The sequence below is a fragment of the Oncorhynchus tshawytscha genome, linkage group LG03 (assembly GCF_018296145.1).
Source record: "Oncorhynchus tshawytscha isolate Ot180627B linkage group LG03, Otsh_v2.0, whole genome shotgun sequence".
Taxonomy (NCBI): domain Eukaryota; kingdom Metazoa; phylum Chordata; class Actinopteri; order Salmoniformes; family Salmonidae; genus Oncorhynchus; species Oncorhynchus tshawytscha.
Genome location: NC_056431.1, coordinates 55,528,056 through 55,548,752, shown reverse-complemented (window position 1 = coordinate 55,548,752; position 20,697 = coordinate 55,528,056). Strand labels below are relative to the sequence as shown.

Below are 20,697 nucleotides of genomic sequence, written 5' to 3'. Positions count from 1 at the left end.
ACTAACTATCATTCATTACATTTTTATAATGTAATATAACATTTTAATTTCATAGTGGCAGCAAACTCATACTTTATTTCATACATATTTATTTTTTAGATCAAATTAATTACTAAATAAAAAAATGTATTGATAGAATTTTCAGCATGAATTTACTATACTTTCAATCCACTACTAATTCACCTTAGTTTTTCTCTATATCATTCCCCACATGCTTATTTCTTCTATATCATTCCCAGGTATTTTCGTCACCCATGAAATATAACATTTCATTCTTGGTCATTCTCCACTGAGCACTGAAATATTTGTGCATGCTTTCAGGGGCAAATGTATCATGGTTTCATTCTTCATGATGTCACTTTCCTCCTTCCTCTATCATGAATTCACTTTCTTTCTTCCCCCTCTAACCATTCCACCATTTCTTCACAGTCACTCCTGGAATGCATCCCACCATACTGTAGCATTCCACCATCCCTGTTCCAGCTCTGTATACCATTTGTCTACTTGTCATTTTTTGCATCATTATCTACCTGTGTACTAATTTACTTTTCTTTTTGTGCACATTATAGTGCCACCTGTTTTCAGGTACAAAATTGTTCCCCTGGAGATCAATGTTGGCAGTGGAGCCAAGTTTGAATGTGAAATTGAAGAGGCACCAAATGTGAACTTCAAATGGTTCAAGTCTGGCACTTCGATCAAAGAGAGTGCAAATTGTCACGTTCTCAGTCGGCAACTGACATCTTCATTGGAGCTTCTGAGCCCAACCAAAGCCGACAGTGGTGAATACACCTGCAAGGCTACAAACCAACATGGCAGTGACACCTGTGCCGCCAAACTGACAGTGACTGGTGAGTCCTCTGTTTCCCTTAACATTACTTATACAACTGTATGTATATTGCTGTTTTTTTAAAGGTTGAATACAATACAACACATTTTAATGTGCAATTGTTGTCTCAACATTTGTATATTGTACCGGTTTGTAAAGTAAATGAAGTATTCATATCCCATTGCCTTTTTCCATCTTTATTTACTTTTTTTATAGAGATGTACCCGCCAGTATTTAGTACAAAGCCTGATCACATGACTTTATACGTGGGCAAACAAGCAACATTCCAGTGTGTAGTTACTGGCTCTTCACCGATGACTATTGTCTGGCACAAAGACAACATTGCTATCTCTCCGGGGGGAAGCTATCAAATATCATCTGACAAGACCAAATATTCCCTACAAATCAAAAATCTTCAGCTGAACGATCAGGGCACATACCTTTGCAAAGCATCGAACAGTGTTGGTACTGTTACATGCAGTTCAGAGTTGAGGGTTATCAACAAACCCAGTTTCATAAAGACCTTTGAGGTCTCGGTGTCTTCAGCCGTTGGTAACACACTGCGGCTCGAAGGTCAAGTGGATGAGGACACTGGAGTGTCCATCACCTGGATGAAAGATGGCAAAAAGCTTCATCAAACAATGGATTGTAAACAATCTTTTGAAGACAAGGTTGTCGTTCTTGAAATTACAAAAGCAAAACTGAAAGATTCAGGGAAATATGTATGTACAGCTTCAAATGATGCTGGGAGTGCAACTTGTCCTACCACGTTGACAGTACAAGGTAAGGTCTTTAAGTAGATTTTCTGTATTAACACAGCGTTTGTGCACTTACAGATCTGCTTACTAGGAACTAATTGTAAAAAAACAGCTGTTGAGTCCTCTTTGAAACAGCCACTAACGCTATGCAGCTTCTGTATGTCTTCTTATTTTCTCCTTCTTGAACTCTTCTCTTTTGTATTGATTCTTGTTTGACAACACATTTGCTGTTTTGCAATCCAAAACTTATTTCAGAGCCCCCTACCTTTGTTAAGAAAATGGAACCAAAACTAATGTGGAAGCAGGGCATAGCTGCTCGGATGCAGTGCACAGTCAAAGGATCAGCTGAACTCAAAGCTTCCTGGTTTTTGAATGACAAGGAGCTCAGTGATGGAGATAAATATAAAATCACTTTCAAGGCTGGTCTTGCAACTTTCGAAATAATCGATGTAAACGTGTTAGACAGCGGAAACTACACTTGTGAGGTGTCAAACGAAGCTGGTAGTGAGAGCTGCAGCACTGAGTTATCTGTAAAAGGTTTGTCACCATTCTTTACTTACAATTATTTTAAAAATTGAACAGATAGTTGTATAATTTAATCTGATCTCTACTCTTAGAGCCCCCTTCCCTTCGAAAAGAATTGCAAATGGTTGAGGCAGTGAAGGGAAGTCCTGCCGTCCTCGAATGTGAAATTAAAGGAACAGCTCCATTTGAAATCACCTGGTTGAAGAATAAGAAACCAGTCGTCACCACAGATAAAAAGTACAAGATCGTCTCTCAGGAGTCCATTGCTCGTTTGGAGTTCTGCTCATTTGAAAGTGCAGACATTGGGGATTATCAGTGCTGCATAGCTAATGATGTTGGTAAAATCACCACTAAGGCACTGGCCAAACTAAAAGGTTAGTATTGTTGATAAATTAAAATAACTCAAATTGATTTATCTAAATACCGTATGTTTTCTAAAGAACATGGTACATTGATTTTATAATATGTTTTGTATAGAACCACCAACATTTGCAAAGAAGATTGAAACCATTACAGCAACATTGGGAGATTCTGTGAAACTGCAGGGCACATTGAAAGGCTCACCCCCCATTTCCGTCAAATGGATAAAGGACACTGAAATGTTGAGAGATGATGATCCAAATATCAAAATGACATTTGAGAACAACATTGCTATTTTGTCAATAACAACTGTTGCCATTAACCATGGTGGCAAGTACACTTGCCAAGCAGAGAATGAGGCTGGACAAAACAAATGTGAAGCCACTCTAACAGTTCAAGGTTAGAGTTGAACATTTAAATTAAACATTTACACATGTTTATGTATTTTTACATATAAACACATAAACACATAAACACACTCTTGTGACACCTCAATCTAATTAATTTTACTTTAATATAGAACCTGCTAGAATCTTAGAGAAAGCAGAATCCATCAATGTGACTTCAGGGGAATCTGCAACCTTGGAATGCAAAATCGCTGGAAGCCCAGAACTTAAAGTGAAATGGTTCCAGGATGGAAAGGAGATGAAAGGGAGTCGAAAATATAAAATAACTCTGAAAGATAATATTGCTGTCTTAAAGATTCTTGCGTCTGAAAAAGTAGACTCTTCCGAATACACAATGGAAGTGTCCAACCGTGTTGGAAAGGACCGGTGCTCATGCTCTATTACTGTGCTGGGTTAGCTTTTCTTCTTCTCTACTTTTAAAAGTTTGTTTTCATGACAGATATTTGAACTTGCAATGTACAGTATGACTTAACTTTTTCTTTCCAAAACAGATCGTATCATACCACCCTCTTTTACAAGGTCTCTGAAAAGACTTGATGGAATTATGGGTAACGATATTTCAATGGATTGCAAAGTATCTGGATCCCAGCCTATGACTCTGTCTTGGTTCAAAGACGATAAAGAAATTAAGTTCGGAGATAGATATTTACCTGAAATCAAAGACAACTCAGCTGCACTGAAAATTACTAAATTGGAAAAGGTTGATGCTGGAGTGTACACATGCCGGGCAACAAATTCGGCTGGATCTGAAGAAAGCAGTGGAACCTTATATGTCAAAGGTTTATAAAGTTTAAGTAATTCTTTAGCCCTATGTTTTTACTTCTAATTGAAGTAGGCCTATGGCGTTTTCTTGGGGTAATATGATGATGAAAAATAAATATTTTGTCCTTTTAATGAATTTTAGAACCTCCAGTCTTCACATTGAAACCTGACAACCAAGACGTCATACCAGGATCTACTGTTGTCTTGAAGTGTGCTTTCACTGGAACAGCTCCTCTTATGATCAAGTGGTTCAGAGACGACAAGGAGATATCAAGTGGAGGCACATTTTTTATCAAGAAGGAGACCTCCTTAAGTTTTTTGGAACTTCACTCAGTAAAACCCAGTGACTCAGCTAACTACACATGCCAAGTGGCCAATGACGCTGGAAAGATGGCGTGCACTGCTGTCTTGTTTGTGAAAGGTGACCTTCTTACATATACCCTGCTCAATGTGCATTTGTTGTTCTTCTGTTCTTGCATCAATGTTTGTTTCCTTGACTGATAATCAATGTCAAACTCTTTTTTAGAACCTCCAATGTTTGTGGTGAAGCTTGAGTCTACGAAACTAGCAGTGGAAGGAAGTGCTGTAAAGCTGGAGTGTAAAGCAACTGGCACCCCTGAGATCAGTTTTAAGTGGTTCAAGAATGAGATTGAGATAACACAAAAGGAGAAATACAAAATGGCTGTCACCAATTCAGTTGCCTCATTGGAGTTTGTCAACTGCTCTGTTGATGATAGTGGAAATTATGTTTGTGTGGCATCAAGTGATGCTGGTAGTGACCACAGCGGCAGCACAGTTACAGTTAAAGGTGTGTTGAGTATTCCACTTACTGAGTTTTTTTTTCGATTCATCCATTTAGATTTTTGTTGATTGTATTCTGACTCGATTGCCATCTTCTTTTAGAACCTCCAATATTTACAAGGACCTTTGAATCCAAAGAAGTTATCAAAGGATCTGATATTATGCTGGAAGGAAAGCTTTCAGGCTCCGCTCCATTCAACACATCATTTTACAAAAACACAAAGGCGATCAGAAATGATAAAAGACATAAGATAGTCGTAAAGGATGACATAGTTACCCTCCAGATCCTGGCAATTGAAGCCGGAGATGCTGGAAAATATCAGTGTACAGTAGAAAATGAAGTTGGGAAGTCATCTTGTGATTGTGAGGTGACACTGAAAGGTTGGTGTGAAAACCTTCATTTTAAATATATGTATCTGTTCATTTCTGTAGACTTTCAGTTGAAAGGTTGTATGCTTTTCCACCTTTAGAACCGCCATCGTTTGTGAAAAAGATAGAGAATGTGAATTCCCTAGTTGGCAGTGAGATTTCTATGCAGTGTACTCTGAAAGGATCACTACCTATGACTGTGTCATGGCTGAAGGATGACCATGAGGTCAAAGATGGTGAGCATGCACAGATGTCCGTTGAAGACAGGACAGCACTGCTGCGTATTTCAAATATTCAAACCAAACATGCTGGGAAATATACTTGTCAGGCCAAAAATGAAGCTGGCAATCAGAAATGCTCTGCGTTATTGGTAGTCAAAGGTTGGTTGATGTTTATCAGGACATTTTTCAAATTGCTACTTGTGTTTGGATTTTATATTCTGATGTTAAAAACTCATTGTTGAATGTTATGTTTATCACAGAACCAGCAAATATCACTGAACAGGCTAAATCTGTCAGTGTTACAATGGGGGATCCCGCTACACTTCAGTGCCGGTTCTCAGGAACCAGGGTGCTCAAAGTCAAATGGCTGAAGGATGGAAGAGAGCTGACATCAGGTCATAGATACAAAGTACAGAGCACAGATAAGAGCTCTGTACTAAACATTCTCCGTACAGAAAAAAGCGACAGTGGAGATTACAACTTTGAAGTTTCCAATGACGTTGGAAGCAGTACCTGTGAAGCTACAGTTTCTGTTCTAGGTCAGCTCATTTATACATATTTTTATAATTTTTGTAGCTTTTTTTACAGGCATTCCTGTTTTGACAGCATTCTCATTACTTTCTTTTTTTTAATCTATGCTAGATCAAATCATAAAACCATCTTTCACAAGGAAACTGAAGAAAACAGAGAGTATCAAAGGATCATTTGCCCACTTGGAGTGCCTTTTGTCTGGCTCTCTGCCCATATCTGTACTCTGGTACAAAGATGAGAAAGAGATCAAGACGGATGATAAGCACAAATGCACATTCTTTGAAAACACAGCTTTTCTGGAAATAAGTCGTCTTGACAGTGCAGACAGTGGTAGTTATACCTGCATTGCTACTAATAAGGCAGGCAAGGACCGGTGTTCTGGGGCCTTAATTGTAAAAGGTTTGGATAACCATTTTTTTGTCTTCTATATTTCTGTATCTTTGGCTCTCTTTGGCTTCAGAAATGTTTTGACTTTTAACTTGAAACATGCATTCCCCATTTTCTCAACAGAACCACCATTGGTTTTAGAAAGGCCTGAATCAATGGATGTTTTGCCTGGATCAAAGGTTCAATTTAATGTCCTTTTGTCTGGAACGCCACCCTTGACCATTAAATGGTTTAAAGACAAGAAGGAGATCTCATCCGGCTCTGATTGCTCTGTGACTAAAGACAACACCTCTACATCGCTGGAGCTGTTCTTTGCCAAAGCATTAGACTCTGGAGACTATATCTGCGAAATTAATAATGACGTGGGCTCTGATGCTTGCCAAGCAATGCTCTTTGTCAAAGGTTCTTATTGTCTGTTATTCTTTACCTTCTTGATGTTTGTTTTTGAATTGGACCAATACTATACTTATTATGTTTACTTTATTTTATATAGAGCCTCCAAAGTTCACACGAAAACCTGACGGCGTGTCAGTGGTGAAACCTGGGCAAAGTAAAACATTTGAATGCCAGGTGACTGGAACTCCAGAGATTGATATATACTGGTTCAGAGATGGGAACGAGATAAGTCCAAGTGACAAATACAAGATGTTCTTTGATAACAACATAGTAACCCTAGATATTTGTGGTGCTGATACTAAGGACAGTGGAATATACTATTGTGAGGCCCGTAATGAAGCCGGCAGTGAAAGCTGCAATATGGAATTGAAAGTGAAAGGTTGGTTTAGTCTTTTTAGGAAAAATTTTATATTTTCAAACTTTTATATGATTCAGACTTCGTTGAGTTAATTGTCTGTTTTCTCTACCTCAGAGCCACCATCCTTTGTTAAACAATTATCAACTGCGGATATTGTGAAGGGCTCAAATGCCTCTTTAGAGTGCCAAGTCATTGGCACAGGTCCGTTTGAGGTCATGTGGCATAAGGATTTAAAGGAAATTAAATCCAGCACAAAGCACAGTTTCTCACAAGTACAGGACATTCTGAATCTTGAGATCCAGAAATGTGATGGTGTAGATGTTGGTGAATACCAGTGTACTGTCTCAAATGAGGTTGGAAGTTGTTCTTGTAGAACTACACTTCGTATAAAAGGTTAGTTACTTAAAACATATACTCTTGTGATAGATTACGTAACTTCCATGATGACAACACATTCTTACTTTAAATAACTAATAATTGTTCCTTGGTTTGATGTTAGATCGACCATCATTTGTGAAGAAAATTGAAAATGTAGCCACTGTTTTGGGCAAATCGGCTGAATTTCAGTGTGTTGTCACTGGGTCACCATCTCTGTCTGTGCAATGGCAAAGAGATGAGAACTGGATCTTGGAAGATCCTAAAATTGAACGGACATTTGAGAATAATGTGGCAACTCTAAGGATTCCGGTCTGTGAGGCCCATCACAGTGGGAAATATACCTGCCAGGTGGCAAATGATGCTGGACAGGACAAGTGCTTTGCAACCCTCATGGTGCAAGGTTTGTCTTTTCTTTTAGTATGCTAGCTAGATATTTGTTTTAATTTTGGTCAGGTCTGTCTTTGAAATGTATGGATTTTAACAGAAAATTGATATTTCTATGCATTTTAGAACCACCTCAGATTACAGAGAAACCAGAAGTGATGAAAGTAACTATTGGGGATCCAGTCAGTTTAGAGTGCAAAGTGGCAGGCAGTCCGGAGCTCAAAGTGAAGTGGACTAAAGATGGCAAAGAGCTCAAGTCAAGTCCACAGCACAAACTTAGCTTCGAGAACAACCTTAGTAGCCTTAAAATTCAGACTACACAAAAGGAGGATGCAGGCAACTATCAATTTGAGGTCTCAAACCACATTGATACCTGCAGTTGCAAAGTCAAGTTGATTGTACTAGGTCAGTGCAAAATCTTGTATTGAAACAAATTATACCAGTATACTGGTTATTACATGATATGTAATGCATATGGTTTTGACTATTTTGTTGTTGCTCTTGTGAAAACAGAACAAACTATTCCCCCAAGCTTCACCAAACCAATGAGTGAAATACAGGAAATATTGGGAACATTTGTTCAAATTGGCTGCAAAATATCTGGGTCCCTTCCCATTACTGTGGAATGGCAGAAAGATGGAAACAACATTTCCGTTGGTGGAAAATATAAACTTGTTCGTCAAGACAATTCTGTGTCTTTGGAAATCGAACAGTTAGAGAGAGTTGATGCCGGCACTTACTCTTGCAAACTAACAAATACAGCAGGAAGCGTTGAATGTAGTGGGGCACTAAGGGTGAAAGGTCAGAATTTATAACATTTATATCAAATTCATATTTTTCTCTCGTGAAAGGGTCAGGCCAGCTGATTAACTTGGTTGCTATTGTTTCTTTTCAAATGCATCTTTAGAGCCGCCAAGCTTTGTGCTGCTGCCTGAGCCCCAGGCAGCCCTTCCTAACTCCAACGTGCGATTTAAGAGCACGTTTAAAGGAACACCTCCTTTCGCAGTGAAATGGTTCAAGGATGACACTGAATTGATCACTGGACCATCATGTTTTACCGGACTGGAAGGATTATCTTGCTTCTTAGATCTTTACTCAGTTGGAGTTTTGCAGAGTGGAGTTTACTCTTGTCAAGTTAGCAATGATGCCGGCACTGAAAGATGTAGTGCCAATTTAACAGTAAAAGGTTGGAACATGCTCTTATTTAAACTCTTGCCTTGGCTTCCATCTTTCCTCGATTGGCTTCCATCGTTCCGTCTGTCCTCGAATGCTTTTATCTGTGCTCAATTGTTTTGCATTTTCACAGCTCCTCCAGCACCTCCTTTTCACAGTTCCTTCAGCAGTTCACAGCACCTTCACCAACACCTCCATCACATCAACAACTGTTTGTCCACCATGTATCATGCTTCCCATTTCCCTTTTCAAATTCATCTTGGCTTTAATCCTTAACAGATCCATCAAGTCATCAAATCACCTCTTTTTGCAGTTCATTCCAAGCCTCATATAATTTCACTTTGTCACGTTGCATGTGCTTCAATAACCTAATTTTGCTATATTTTGGCTTTGCAGAACCTCCTGAATTTGTGCTGAAATTGCCAGTCACAAAGTTTGTGAAGAAGTGCGAGCCACTCCGTCTTGAATGCAAAGTTACGGGTGCGCCCTCTCTGCGAATGCAATGGTTCAAAAATGACACTAAGATCACAGAAGGTGACAACTATAGAACCTCATTTGTTGACTCAATGGCAGTACTTGAGCTGCACACCACAAGATTTGAAGACAATGGAGTCTACACTTGTGAAGCAACCAACGAAGCTGGAAGCATAAGCTGCAGCACAACCCTTACAGTCAAAGGTTAGCCAGTGATCAATGACATTGGGTTTTGATATTTTCCATATTACATTATATATTCCATAATAATCTAACATTAGTATAGTGTCTGTTGGTGGTATTACGTCAGTATGAATTTGAGGCTTTGCTGCATGTAACAAAGAGAGCTGCTTCTTAACGATTCTCAATGTTTTGTAGACCCACCATCTTTCCTCAAAGTACCTCAGCCAATTGAAGGAATGAAAGGAAAGGATGCTAGCCTACACTGTGAGATAATTGGCACAGCACCCTTTGAGATTACCTGGTCCAAAGATAAAACACCACTAAAAGAAAGTAGGAAATATAAGATGGTGAATGAGGGTACCTCTGCCACTCTTCATATAATTGGATTGGAAGCCTCAGATGTTGGAGAGTATGAGTGCAAGGCATCAAACAGTGTAGGATATGAAACATGCCGTACTACAATTCAACTCAGAGGTTAGTAGAATTGCATCATCTGTGGGTATTTTTTAATTTTATTTCGATAATTGATGTTCCAGCTTTTAACCATGAACTACTCCCTCATTATGTTTTTTTTCTCCTCACCGTGTTTGTCCTCTCTCAGAACCACCAACTTTTGTGAAGAAATTGTCGAATATGACATGTATATTGGGTGAAGAAGTCACCCTGACGGCCAATGTCAAAGGCTCTCAGCCAATGACCGCGTCTTGGGTACAGGATAAGGATCACATTCTCAGAGATGGTGACAACCGGAAAATTACCTTTGACAACAACCAGGTCACTCTTAAAGTCTTTAAAGCAGATTTACTGGCAATGGGCAAATACACCTGCCAACTCAGAAATGATGCCGGAGTTGTGGAATGTTTTGCTAACTTGACTGTATTAGGTTTGTACAATTCAATTTTCTTTCTTAATTCGCTTAGTTCACCCCCCCCCCCAGTCATTGCTTTTTAAAATTATTCAGTTTCTGTAAGCACACCTCTTTTCATGTTCTTTATTTTCAGAACCAGCTAAAGTTGTAGAGAGACCAGAGTCTTTCAGTGTGACTGCAGGTGATATTGCAGCTCTAGAAGTCAAAGTGTCGGGGACACCAGAGCTGAAACCAAAATGGTTTAAGGATGGAGTCGAACTCTCCTCTGGACAGAAGTACAAAATCTCATTCTCAAAGATGATCTCCAGCTTAAAAGTTTTGTCTGCAGAAAAAGTTGACACAGGAGAATATACATTTGAGGTCAAAAATGAGGTTGGCAGTGATCTCACCAAATTAAACCTCACTGTACTAGGTTGGTGGCCACTTCCTATACACAGTATAGTATGACATTTGCCTAATTGCCTAGTGTTTTTCCTAATGCACTGGTTACTAACCTTGTCCTTCTATAACAGATAAAACTATACCTCCAACATTTACAAGGAAATTGAAGGATTATCAACCTATTGTTGGAAAAGCTGGTGAAATGGACTGCAAAGTCTCTGGTTCCGCACCTTTCACCATTACCTGGTACCATGATGGAGAGGAGATCAAAACTGGACCAAACTATGAGATTACATTCAGTGACAACACCTGCATGCTCAAAGTGCCCACTCTTAAGTTGTCAGACTCTGGAGTGTATAAATGCAAAGCTGTAAACAAGGCAGGAACCAATGAGACCAGTGCCTCTTTCATTGTGAAAGGTCAGTAAATAGGAGGTTTGAATCTACAGTACATGTTTGGCCTTCATAATGACTATTGCTTTGTGAAGTGACTGATTTAATGTTAGATGTCGGCAAGCTAAAAGTATGTATTTTTTGTATTTAGAACCTCCTTCTTTCGTGATGCCACCTCAGCCATTGGAAGCAATGCCTGGCACAAATGTTTTGTTCTCAGCAATTGTCAAAGGAAGTGCCCCACTGAAACTGAAGTGGTTCAGAGGCACCAAGGAAATTTTGTCTGGAAAAGGCTATGAAATTGCTCTGCGGGACAGTACAGCTACAATGGAGCTATTCAAAATTGACAAATCCCACGCTGGAGAGTATACATGCCAGATTATTAATGATGCTGGAAAGGAAAGTTGCCCAGTTAACCTGTCTGTGAAAGGTTGGTCAATAATATAATTTTTAAATGTATTATTACAGATTTTATTAACAGAATTAAAACAAAATTAATCAGTATATGGACTAACAAACTTCTGTATGATTTAACTCAGAACCTGCGTGCTTTGTTAAGAAGCTGAAGGACCATTCTGTTGAAAAGGGTAAATCATTGGTACTTGAGTGCACATACTCTGGAACCCCAAAGATATTTGTCACCTGGTATAAGGACGGAAAACAGCTATATTCTTCTTATAAGCACAATGTCACTACCACTGAGACCTCCTGCATCCTGGAGTGTTTAAACACCGATGATAAGGAAGCAAGTGGGGAATACGCTTGTGAAGTTTCCAATGATGCTGGAAAGGATACCTGCAAAGCACAAGTGTCCATCTTAGGTTAGTTTACCTAAGTTGATCTGGTAATGTATTGGGATTGTCCTATACAGTATATATCTGATGTGCATGTTTCTGATTTAACACTTTATATCTGTCACTTTAGAACCACCTTATTTCATTGAGAATTTGGAGCCAATGGAAGTGACTGCTGGTGATGCAGTTTGTTTGAAATGCCATGTGGGCGGAACCCCTGAAATAAAGGTGGCTTGGTTTAAGGCTGACGGAAAAGTGAGGTCCAGCCCCACTTGCAAAATAGAATATTCCAAAGGAATTGCTTGCTTGAAACTGAGCAAAGCAACCAAGGCCGATATTGGTGAATACACATGCAAAGCAGAAAACAACATAGGAACAGCCTCATCCACTTGCCGCCTCTCGGTCCAAGGTGATGCCCGCCATCTTTTATTTAGGAATGTTCTCTTTTTAATCTGGAGATATTCCGTTTTGACTCTGCATCATTGTTTCTGAAATTAACGATTAGTATTATATTGTTTGTTGAACTATCCTATTTTCAGAGGCAAAAACGCCACCTACCTTCCCCAAGAAAATAACCAGTCTTCAACAGACTGAAGGAATGGAAGTCAAATTTGAGTGCCGCGTGGCAGGCTCCTCGCCCATTGAGGTCTCTTGGTTTAAAGACGGTGAAACTCTGAAATCCACCGACTATACCATGAGTTATGATGATAACACTGCTGCCCTAAAAATAACCAGAGGTGAAATGAGACACTCTGGGGAATACACTTGTGTTGCTACCAACAGCGTTGGGACTGCATCCTGCAGAGCCAAACTCACTCTTCAAGGTCGGTCGGTTTTTCTTCAAAGAAGTAGTTTTTTGCTTGCTGACTGAGAGACAGTGCACGTTCTGTATTAGTACCATGTCATATTGTACAATATCAATGCTTTCATTTCAAAGTATGCTGTATGTTCCACCTCTTTCCCATCATTGGAACTTTTAGAGCCAAGATATCCCCCTGTCTTTGATAAAAAGCTGTCACCCATGGTGGACATTTCAGTGGGTGATAGTGTGGAATTGGAATGCCACATGACTGGATCTTTGCCAATAAAAGTCACTTGGTCAAAGGATCACAAAGATATTCGATCAGGAGGAAATTACAAGATGTCCTGCGTGGATAACACCCCACACCTTACTATATTGAAAGCAGCTAAAGCAGACTCTGGCCGCTACTTTTGCCATGCCACTAATGACATTGGAAAGGACTCTTGTTCCACTGAAATTACTGTCAAAGGTATTTGGCCCACTGGCACCCAATTTTAGTCCTTGAGAGACATTTAGTTTCTTGAGAGACATTTTTTTTATAGTACTTTGTTTGCTTACGTGACACCTAACATGACCACTGCAATCTTGTTTCAGAAACCATTCATTCTTTTGTATTTATTTTCAGAGCGCAAAATCCCACCTACCTTCACCAAAAAGCCCACAAAGACACTTGAGGATACAGAGGGCAAGATGGTGAAAATAGAGGCACGTTTGTCTGGTTCTCAGCCCATGACCATCAATTGGTACAAAGATGACATTGAGAGGCACAGCTCTGATCACTATGACATGTCCTTCAAGAGCAATGTGGCTGTGTTGTGTATCAAGAGCTCCGAAGTCTCAGACTGTGGCAGGTATACCTGCAAAGCCACCAATGAAGCTGGCACTGCCTCTTGCGAAGTGACAGTTACCATAACTGGTAGGTCCATATTAATATAACTATATTAATAATAATATTAATATTATTTGATTGTGTTTCTCCATAGAAAACGAGATGTACATAACTTTTGTATGCATCTCTACTATGTGTCCCATGTATGTTTTTCCATGACTCTTCCCTATTTTCCCAGAACACAAGAAGCCCCCTACATTTGACCCCACTCTCAAACCTGCCACGCTGACCGAGGGAGAGAACCTGCATCTTAGCTGTCATGTCCATGGATCCCCTCCTATGAAGATTCAGTGGATGAAGGACAGAAAAGACTTGAAAAACACTTCCAGCACTAAAATCATTTTTGCCGATGACGTTGCCTCTTTGGAGGTCATGCGCGTATCAAAGAATGATGCAGGGGACTATCTCTGCAAGGCTACCAATGAAGCTGGTAGTGAATTCTGCAAGGCCAAAGTGACAATCAAAGGTACATCTTCTGGACCATATTTTGATTCAAGTCATATCCAGTAACTTGTGGAATCAGCTGTTATGAATGAATGATTATGGTTTTTATAACAGACTTCTTGAATTATGCTTTATTGCAGAGAAATCCAAAGCAGCACCTAAACCCGCTGAAGATGAATCAACAGCAGCACCAGTAAAGAAACTGGACAACTTGTTCTTCATCGAGGAGCCCAAGCCTTGCCATGTAGCCGAGAGTAAGTGTGATGAAAAGAGATTTAGAAGCATATAATTACTATTCAATTGACAACCCACATTGTTTAAACATTGGACAATCTACCATTTCCATTGTAAATGATGTCTTCAATATGTTGCGTTCATTTACAGAGGGCACTGCAACGTTCATCGCTAAGGTTGGAGGTGATCCCATTCCTAACGTGAAATGGATGAAGGGCAAGTGGAGGCAGATCACTCATGGTGGTCGCATCACTATTGAGCAGAAAGGCCCAGATGCCAAGTTAGAGATCAGAGAAATAACAAAGTCTGACTCCGGACAGTACAGATGTGTTGCAACTAACAAAGCTGGAGAAATAGAATGCAACACCGACATGCATGTTGAGGAAAGGAAAGAGGTTGTCGGAGTTGAGGGAGACTTCAGAGCAAAACTGAAGAAGTAAGTGAATCTCTCTTTGACAATTGTGTCTCTACCTTTCACATTCCACAAGAAACTGTACAAATAATATTTGCCATGCCTTCCTCTTCTATTTTTCTTCCTCCACAGGACTCCATCTAAGCAGAAGAGTCCCCAGGAAGAGAAAGACATTGACATTGTAGAGTTGCTCAGAAATGTGGACCCTAAGGAGTATGAGAAATATGCCCGCATGTATGGAATTACAGACTATCGTGGACTTCTTCAGGCCATTGAGCAGCTGAAGAGGGAGAAAGCAGAAGAAAGTGGAAGACCGGTAAATTAATTTAACATAAAGTTGTATTCAATTGAATTTAATGGCTTAGTCTTTTCTTCAGAACACAACAGTAGTCATACAATACAGAATGTTGTTGCTTTTTTAAAGAAATAATGGCCACACAATAACTAGTTCTGCTTTGTGTTTTGATGTGATTTAGGAACTGGAGAGAGAGAGAGAATCGGACGAGGATTTGGCTGCTCTTGTGGCTGATTTGCAAAAGAGAATGGAACGTACTGAGGTAGGTTCCTCATTAGCTACCACAATGAAATGTCTGACAATGACAACAGCAGTAATTATCATGTATTATATGCATATTTATTGACATGAATGTCTAAGCACATATGTCTTCTTTATTTGTTTGCAGCCTGTCACCGTGAATAAGGACATAACAGATCAATCTACAGTCACCAACAAGGTTGCCACCTTTGAGTGTGACATCAAGATCAACTTTCCAGAGATCACCCTGTCCTGGTACAAGGGAACTCAGAAGCTTGACAACAATGAAAAATACGAAATCAACATTGTTGGTGACAGTCACATTCTGAAGATCAAGCAGTGTCAAACCAAAGACCAGGGCAACTACCGTGTTGTATGTGGCCCACATATCTCCAGTGCCAAACTGACTGTTATCGGTAGGTATCTATGGTTCTGCATTTGTTTATACAGTCCTTTATACTGTATCTGTAAATACTGACCGACATGCATATTTGTTCGTTGTGTCTTTACAGAGCCTGAGATTGAGAAACATCTGGAGGAAGTTGTGTGTAAGGAGGGGCAAACATGTACACTGTCTTGCCAGTTTTCTATCCCTAATGTCAAAACACAGTGGTTTAAGAATGGAAAGCTTTTAGAAATGAAGGGCAGATACTCGCATGAGGTGGTCAACAAGATTCAGAGGCTGTCGATTAAAGACATCCAACCAGAAGACCACGGACGCTATGCCTGTAGATATGACAACCTTGAATCAACTGCAGATCTATGGGTTGAAGGTGTGTATAGATTAAACCACATAATAATTGGTTGCTGTTGCATCTCCCATCATGTTGTAGAGTGGAGAAGATCACCCCAAACTAACCTCTTTTTTTCTTCATCACTTATTTTGTCACTAATCTTTAAATGTTGTTTTTTTCACTCTTTTTCTCTTTTTTTCACTTTTGATTTGGCGTACTCTTTTTCTTCCTGGAACTCTCTGATAACATTTGTTCTACTTTCTTACACTTGTTGGTCTTGGAACTTTGCCACAAACCAACATTTCTGTCTTTCTTTCTTTCTTTCTTGCCTTTTTGACTTTTTGTCTCTACTTTCATCTTATTGAATCACCCATCATGATCTGTTGAACACTTCTAACTGCATATCTATTCTCCATTGTCTAATTTGACTTGAATTTGCACAATGAGTTTGAATTATGAGAATAACCAGAAGTATTAAAATCGAACTAAATTCATCAACACATTATCTGTTTTAGCTGAACAAATTCACTTCACCAAACGTATCCAGAACATTGTGGTGGGCGAACGCCAAGCAGCCACCTTCGAATGTGAGGTGTCTTTCGACAATGCCATCGTTACATGGTACAAAGACACTTGGGAACTCAGAGAGTGCCCAAAGTATAACTTCAGAAGCGAAGGCAGAAGACACTTTATGATCATCCGCAATGTAACCAATGAAGATGAAGGTGTGTAGAGTTGCGTCAAACAAGCATTTTATGGATTTCTTTATTCTCGTTACCCAGATGAATACATCAGAATGGATTATTAAATCATTAAATCTTCATGACTAATCCTTTAGGCGTTTACTCGGTCATTGTGAGGTTGGAGCCCAGAGGGGAAGCTAAAAGCACAGCTGAGCTTTATCTTTCAGACAAAGGTCGGTATAGTTGTTAGCATTTGTTTTTGTTTTCCAGCTGTCTGTATCTCATAGTGGCCTTAATTCAGTTTTTAATATTTCATCTTCCTTTTTCACAGAAATTGAATTAGCAGGGGTACCCCATGGTAAGTATTTGATTTCTAGCTACACAACCTCTCAAATGTATCACAATTCCTAGTCAACGTATCTTAAATATGTAACTTATACTGTATACTGTATCTTTGATATTTAAACCAAATTCAACATCCGTTAGATGTCCCTGATTCATCAATACGAATCCCTGATATGCCATCTTCAGTTACTCTAAAAGGTAAGAATGGGACATAAGATTGGCATTAATTATATAAATCTAAACTAACCTAATTAATATGAGAACTCAACATCTATGTTTTTTTTAAAGAATCTTCTGAATACTATTATGAAGAAGAGATGGAAGTGAGAGAGGTGGAAATGAGAGGTATATGGCCTTGCATTCTTTTATATTAAGCGTCTTTCCATCACCATCAAACCACTAAAATCATCATAAAATAATTCACAAATGTTTGATTATTGTGCAAGATTTACATCATATTAATATATTAATAGTAACCATCACCATCATCAATTTAACTATCTCCATGTTTTCACAATTATTCACGCTTTTGCATAAACTCAGCAAAAAAAGAAATGTCCTCTCACTGCCAACTGCGTTTATTTTCAACAAACTTAACATGTGTAAATATTTGTATGAACATAACAAGATTCAACAACTGAGACATAAACCGAACAAGTTCCACAGACATGTGACTAACAGAAATGGAATTATGTGTCGCTGAACAAAGGGGGGGTCAAAATCAAAAGTAACAGTCAGTATCTGGTGTGGCCACCAGCTGCATTAAGTACTGCAGTGCATCTCCTCCTCATGGACTGCACCAGAGTTGCCAGTTCTTGTTGTCAGATGTTACCCCACTCTTCCACCATTGTCATGCTGGAGGGTCATGTCAGGAGGAGCCTACAGGAAGGGTACCACACGAAGGAGGAGGATGTCTTCCCTGTAACGCACAGCGTTGAGATTGCCTGCAATGACAACACGCTCAGTCCGATGATGCTGTGACACACCGCCCCAGACCATGATGGACCCTCCACCTCCAAATCGATCCCGCTCCAGAGTACAGGCCTTGGTGTAACGCTCATTCCTTCTATGATCAACGCGAATCTGAACATCACCCCTGGTGAGACAAAACTGCAACTCGTCAGTGAAGATAACTTTTTGCCAGTTCAGTCTGGTCCAGCGATGGTGGGTTTGTGCCCATAGGCGACGTTGTTGCAGGTGATGTCTGGTGAGAACCTGCCTTACAACAGGCCTACAAGCCCTCAGTCCAGCCTCTCTCAGCCGATTGCGGACAGTCTGAGCACTGATGGAGGGATTGTGCGTTCTTGGTGTAACTCGGGCAGTTGTTGTTGCCATCCTGTACCTGTCCCACAGGTGTGATGTTCGGCTGTACCGATCCTGTGCAGGTGTTGTTACACGTGGTCTGCCACTGCGAGGTCGATCAGCTGTCCGTCCTGTCTCCCTGTAGCGCTGTCTTAGGCATCTCACAGTACAGACATTGCAATTTATTGCCCTGGCCACATCTGCAGTCCTCATGCCTCCTTGCAGCATGCATCTTTCTTTTGGTGTTTTTCAGAGTCAGTAGAAAGGCCTCTTTAGTGTCCTAGGTTTTCATAACTGTGACCTTAATTGCCTACCGTGTGTAAGCTGTTAGTGTCTTAACAACCGTTCCACAGGTGCATGTTCATTAATTGTTTATGGTTCATTGAACAAGCATGGGAAACCGTGTTTAAACTAATTACAATGAAGATCTGGGTTATTTGGATTTCTACAAATTATCTTTGAAAGACAGGGTCCTTTCTTTTTTTGCTGAGTTTATTACCCAGGAAATGTAAAACTTGTAGTGTATTTGAGGTTTAAAAAGGCTTCTGAAATTTGTAATTTCCACTTTGTAATTTCAGAATTGATTTTTCCTTACGAAAATGTATCAACCCCAACAAAATTGGCCATGAATTATAATCCACATAATAATTCACATTTCCTGTTGCTGCACAATTATTTTCTGCCTGTAGCAAACTGGCTCAAATTAAGATCCTACATCTGTACGTGTTTGTACAACTTAGTAACATGACCTAACATTTCAGTCAATAATAACCAAGATCAATTTAACCAATTTCATTTGAACATGTTTAGACAAGTTGGTACACCTAAAAAGATTATTCAGTATTGTAACACGACCTAACCAATATTCCAGCATTTCCCACTGCTCATCTAAACATTTTTTTTCTTCATTGTTACTCTTTATTAGAGTATGAAAGCTGGACAGAAGAGACAGTAGTACAGAAAATCTCTACAACCACAGGTATCCCTTAGAATAGATGTTACCATTGCTGTTTATGTCTGTTAGCAGCTAACTCAAGTGACCAAACGGTTCATCTTTAACGTTCCACCTTGAGCCACATTGGTATTAACATGTGTGGTGCTTAAAAGCATCCTTGTCTGTCTGTATGTTTGAGCCACTCTTTAAAAAAATCTTGAAACAGAATGTATGGGCTACTCTTTGTATGTGTGATCGTACCATAGTGTGCTAGCGTGTGTTTGTGTGTGCGGAACACGGTCACAAATCCCACGTCTTTCTCTCTCCTTTGTTGTCCCACAGGAGTTATTTCATTTCTGTGTCTATATTTGTGTGTTATAACCGTAAACTTCTATCCTTAGCTAATGTGCCTTGTTGAACAATTATACTAATATATTCTCATTGTCTTATCAGCCCCGAGAGTACCTGTTGAGGAGGAGTCCGTCCAGAGTAAGAAGGTTGGAATGAGGGAGGAAATGCCACAAAAAGGTATTAAAAGAACAACTTTTGTCTGTCTTGGCTTACAACAATGTTAAGGCAAAGTTGGCAAACATGTTCATAGTCTTGTTCATGTGTCAGTTGGTAAACTCTTTAACAGCTTCTTTTTTTATGTGATGTACATAGTCGGCAATGTTTTGGCAAAAGAAGTTCGTGATCTTTGTTCATGTGTCGTTTATGAAACTCTATTTACAGCTTGCTTTTCTTTTAACCGTGTCAAAGGTTTTCCCTGCCATGTCATGCTCAGTTTCTTTCCATGTCTTGCTGAGTTTAACTTGGTTTGTACTTTCAGTATTTATGATATTTGATTCTTTGCTCTTAAGTTGATCACGCATAGTGGCTTATCTGTTTGTCTGTATTGTCCTCCATAATATATGTGCTTCTTTGGCAAGTACCTTACATGCGAATGTATGGATGTCCACAGTAGATACTGCTTTGCTACATTGGCTAACACAATGAGTGTCTTTAAAGTTTCTGAAGTGCACAAGAAACCTGAGGAGAAGGCTAAACCAGCTGAGGCAGCAGTACCACATAAAGGTATCTAAATATCTGCATTTCTAAATGATCTTTTGTGTTGATCTGGTTGATGTGTGTACATGTTGATAACTTACCCAAGTATGTCTCTCTTGTTGAAAAAAAAACTCAATTTGAAAAGAAGGGCTTTTACTATAAATATTCTACTTTTGCATGACTGTTTGTCTGTGTAAAGTAACCAATGTCTACTACTGTAAATTACATTATAAGATTAATTATATTTGTCCCTACACATTAACTCAGTGATAACTTGTACTCACTGTGATGATATTTCCAAGTACCTGAAGCCAAAAAGCCAGTGGAGGAGAAGATAACTGCAGAGGTTGTCCCAGAGAAACTTCCCTCTCCAAAAGGTATAGTCTTAAATCAGAAATTATGTGCTTGTCTAACGATCTTGTCATGTTTGTCATGTATTCTTAATGTTCTTTTAACTAAATCTGTGAATTTGTTTGTTTTAGTTGATTGTTTTTGTGGTTGTTGTACGTGAACCTTGTTTTCTTCAACTTATAGTGTCCGTAATTATTTTGTATTTATTTGCATGACTTCTATAACCAATATTGTGCTCTTTTATTTTGGTGTATGTA

The 20,697-nt window shown here is 39.3% G+C and overlaps 1 protein-coding gene across 1 annotated transcript in view; it reads left to right on the top strand.

The window, feature by feature from the left end:
• The window catches only part of LOC112239048 (titin), a 176,769-nt gene that overhangs the window by 43,676 nt on the left and 112,396 nt on the right, over window positions 1-20,697 (top strand). The window contains 46 exon segments of the mRNA XM_042320092.1: window positions 570-848; window positions 1,043-1,609; window positions 1,840-2,121; window positions 2,202-2,483; window positions 2,587-2,868; window positions 2,990-3,268; window positions 3,781-4,059; window positions 4,165-4,446; window positions 4,542-4,820; window positions 4,910-5,188; window positions 5,290-5,568; window positions 5,672-5,959; window positions 6,071-6,349; window positions 6,441-6,722; window positions 6,816-7,094; window positions 7,201-7,479; window positions 7,590-7,868; window positions 7,977-8,264; window positions 8,371-8,613; window positions 9,033-9,314; window positions 9,489-9,767; window positions 9,895-10,176; window positions 10,295-10,573; window positions 10,674-10,961; window positions 11,086-11,364; window positions 11,474-11,755; window positions 11,859-12,137; window positions 12,268-12,552; window positions 12,709-12,999; window positions 13,156-13,446; window positions 13,598-13,885; window positions 14,004-14,117; window positions 14,248-14,533; window positions 14,642-14,825; window positions 14,986-15,066; window positions 15,193-15,460; window positions 15,557-15,817; window positions 16,294-16,503; window positions 16,617-16,694; window positions 16,793-16,819; window positions 16,948-17,004; window positions 17,095-17,151; window positions 19,034-19,087; window positions 19,496-19,570; window positions 20,051-20,116; window positions 20,392-20,466. Coding sequence (XP_042176026.1) covers window positions 570-848; window positions 1,043-1,609; window positions 1,840-2,121; window positions 2,202-2,483; window positions 2,587-2,868; window positions 2,990-3,268; window positions 3,781-4,059; window positions 4,165-4,446; window positions 4,542-4,820; window positions 4,910-5,188; window positions 5,290-5,568; window positions 5,672-5,959; window positions 6,071-6,349; window positions 6,441-6,722; window positions 6,816-7,094; window positions 7,201-7,479; window positions 7,590-7,868; window positions 7,977-8,264; window positions 8,371-8,613; window positions 9,033-9,314; window positions 9,489-9,767; window positions 9,895-10,176; window positions 10,295-10,573; window positions 10,674-10,961; window positions 11,086-11,364; window positions 11,474-11,755; window positions 11,859-12,137; window positions 12,268-12,552; window positions 12,709-12,999; window positions 13,156-13,446; window positions 13,598-13,885; window positions 14,004-14,117; window positions 14,248-14,533; window positions 14,642-14,825; window positions 14,986-15,066; window positions 15,193-15,460; window positions 15,557-15,817; window positions 16,294-16,503; window positions 16,617-16,694; window positions 16,793-16,819; window positions 16,948-17,004; window positions 17,095-17,151; window positions 19,034-19,087; window positions 19,496-19,570; window positions 20,051-20,116; window positions 20,392-20,466 — 10,884 coding nt within the window.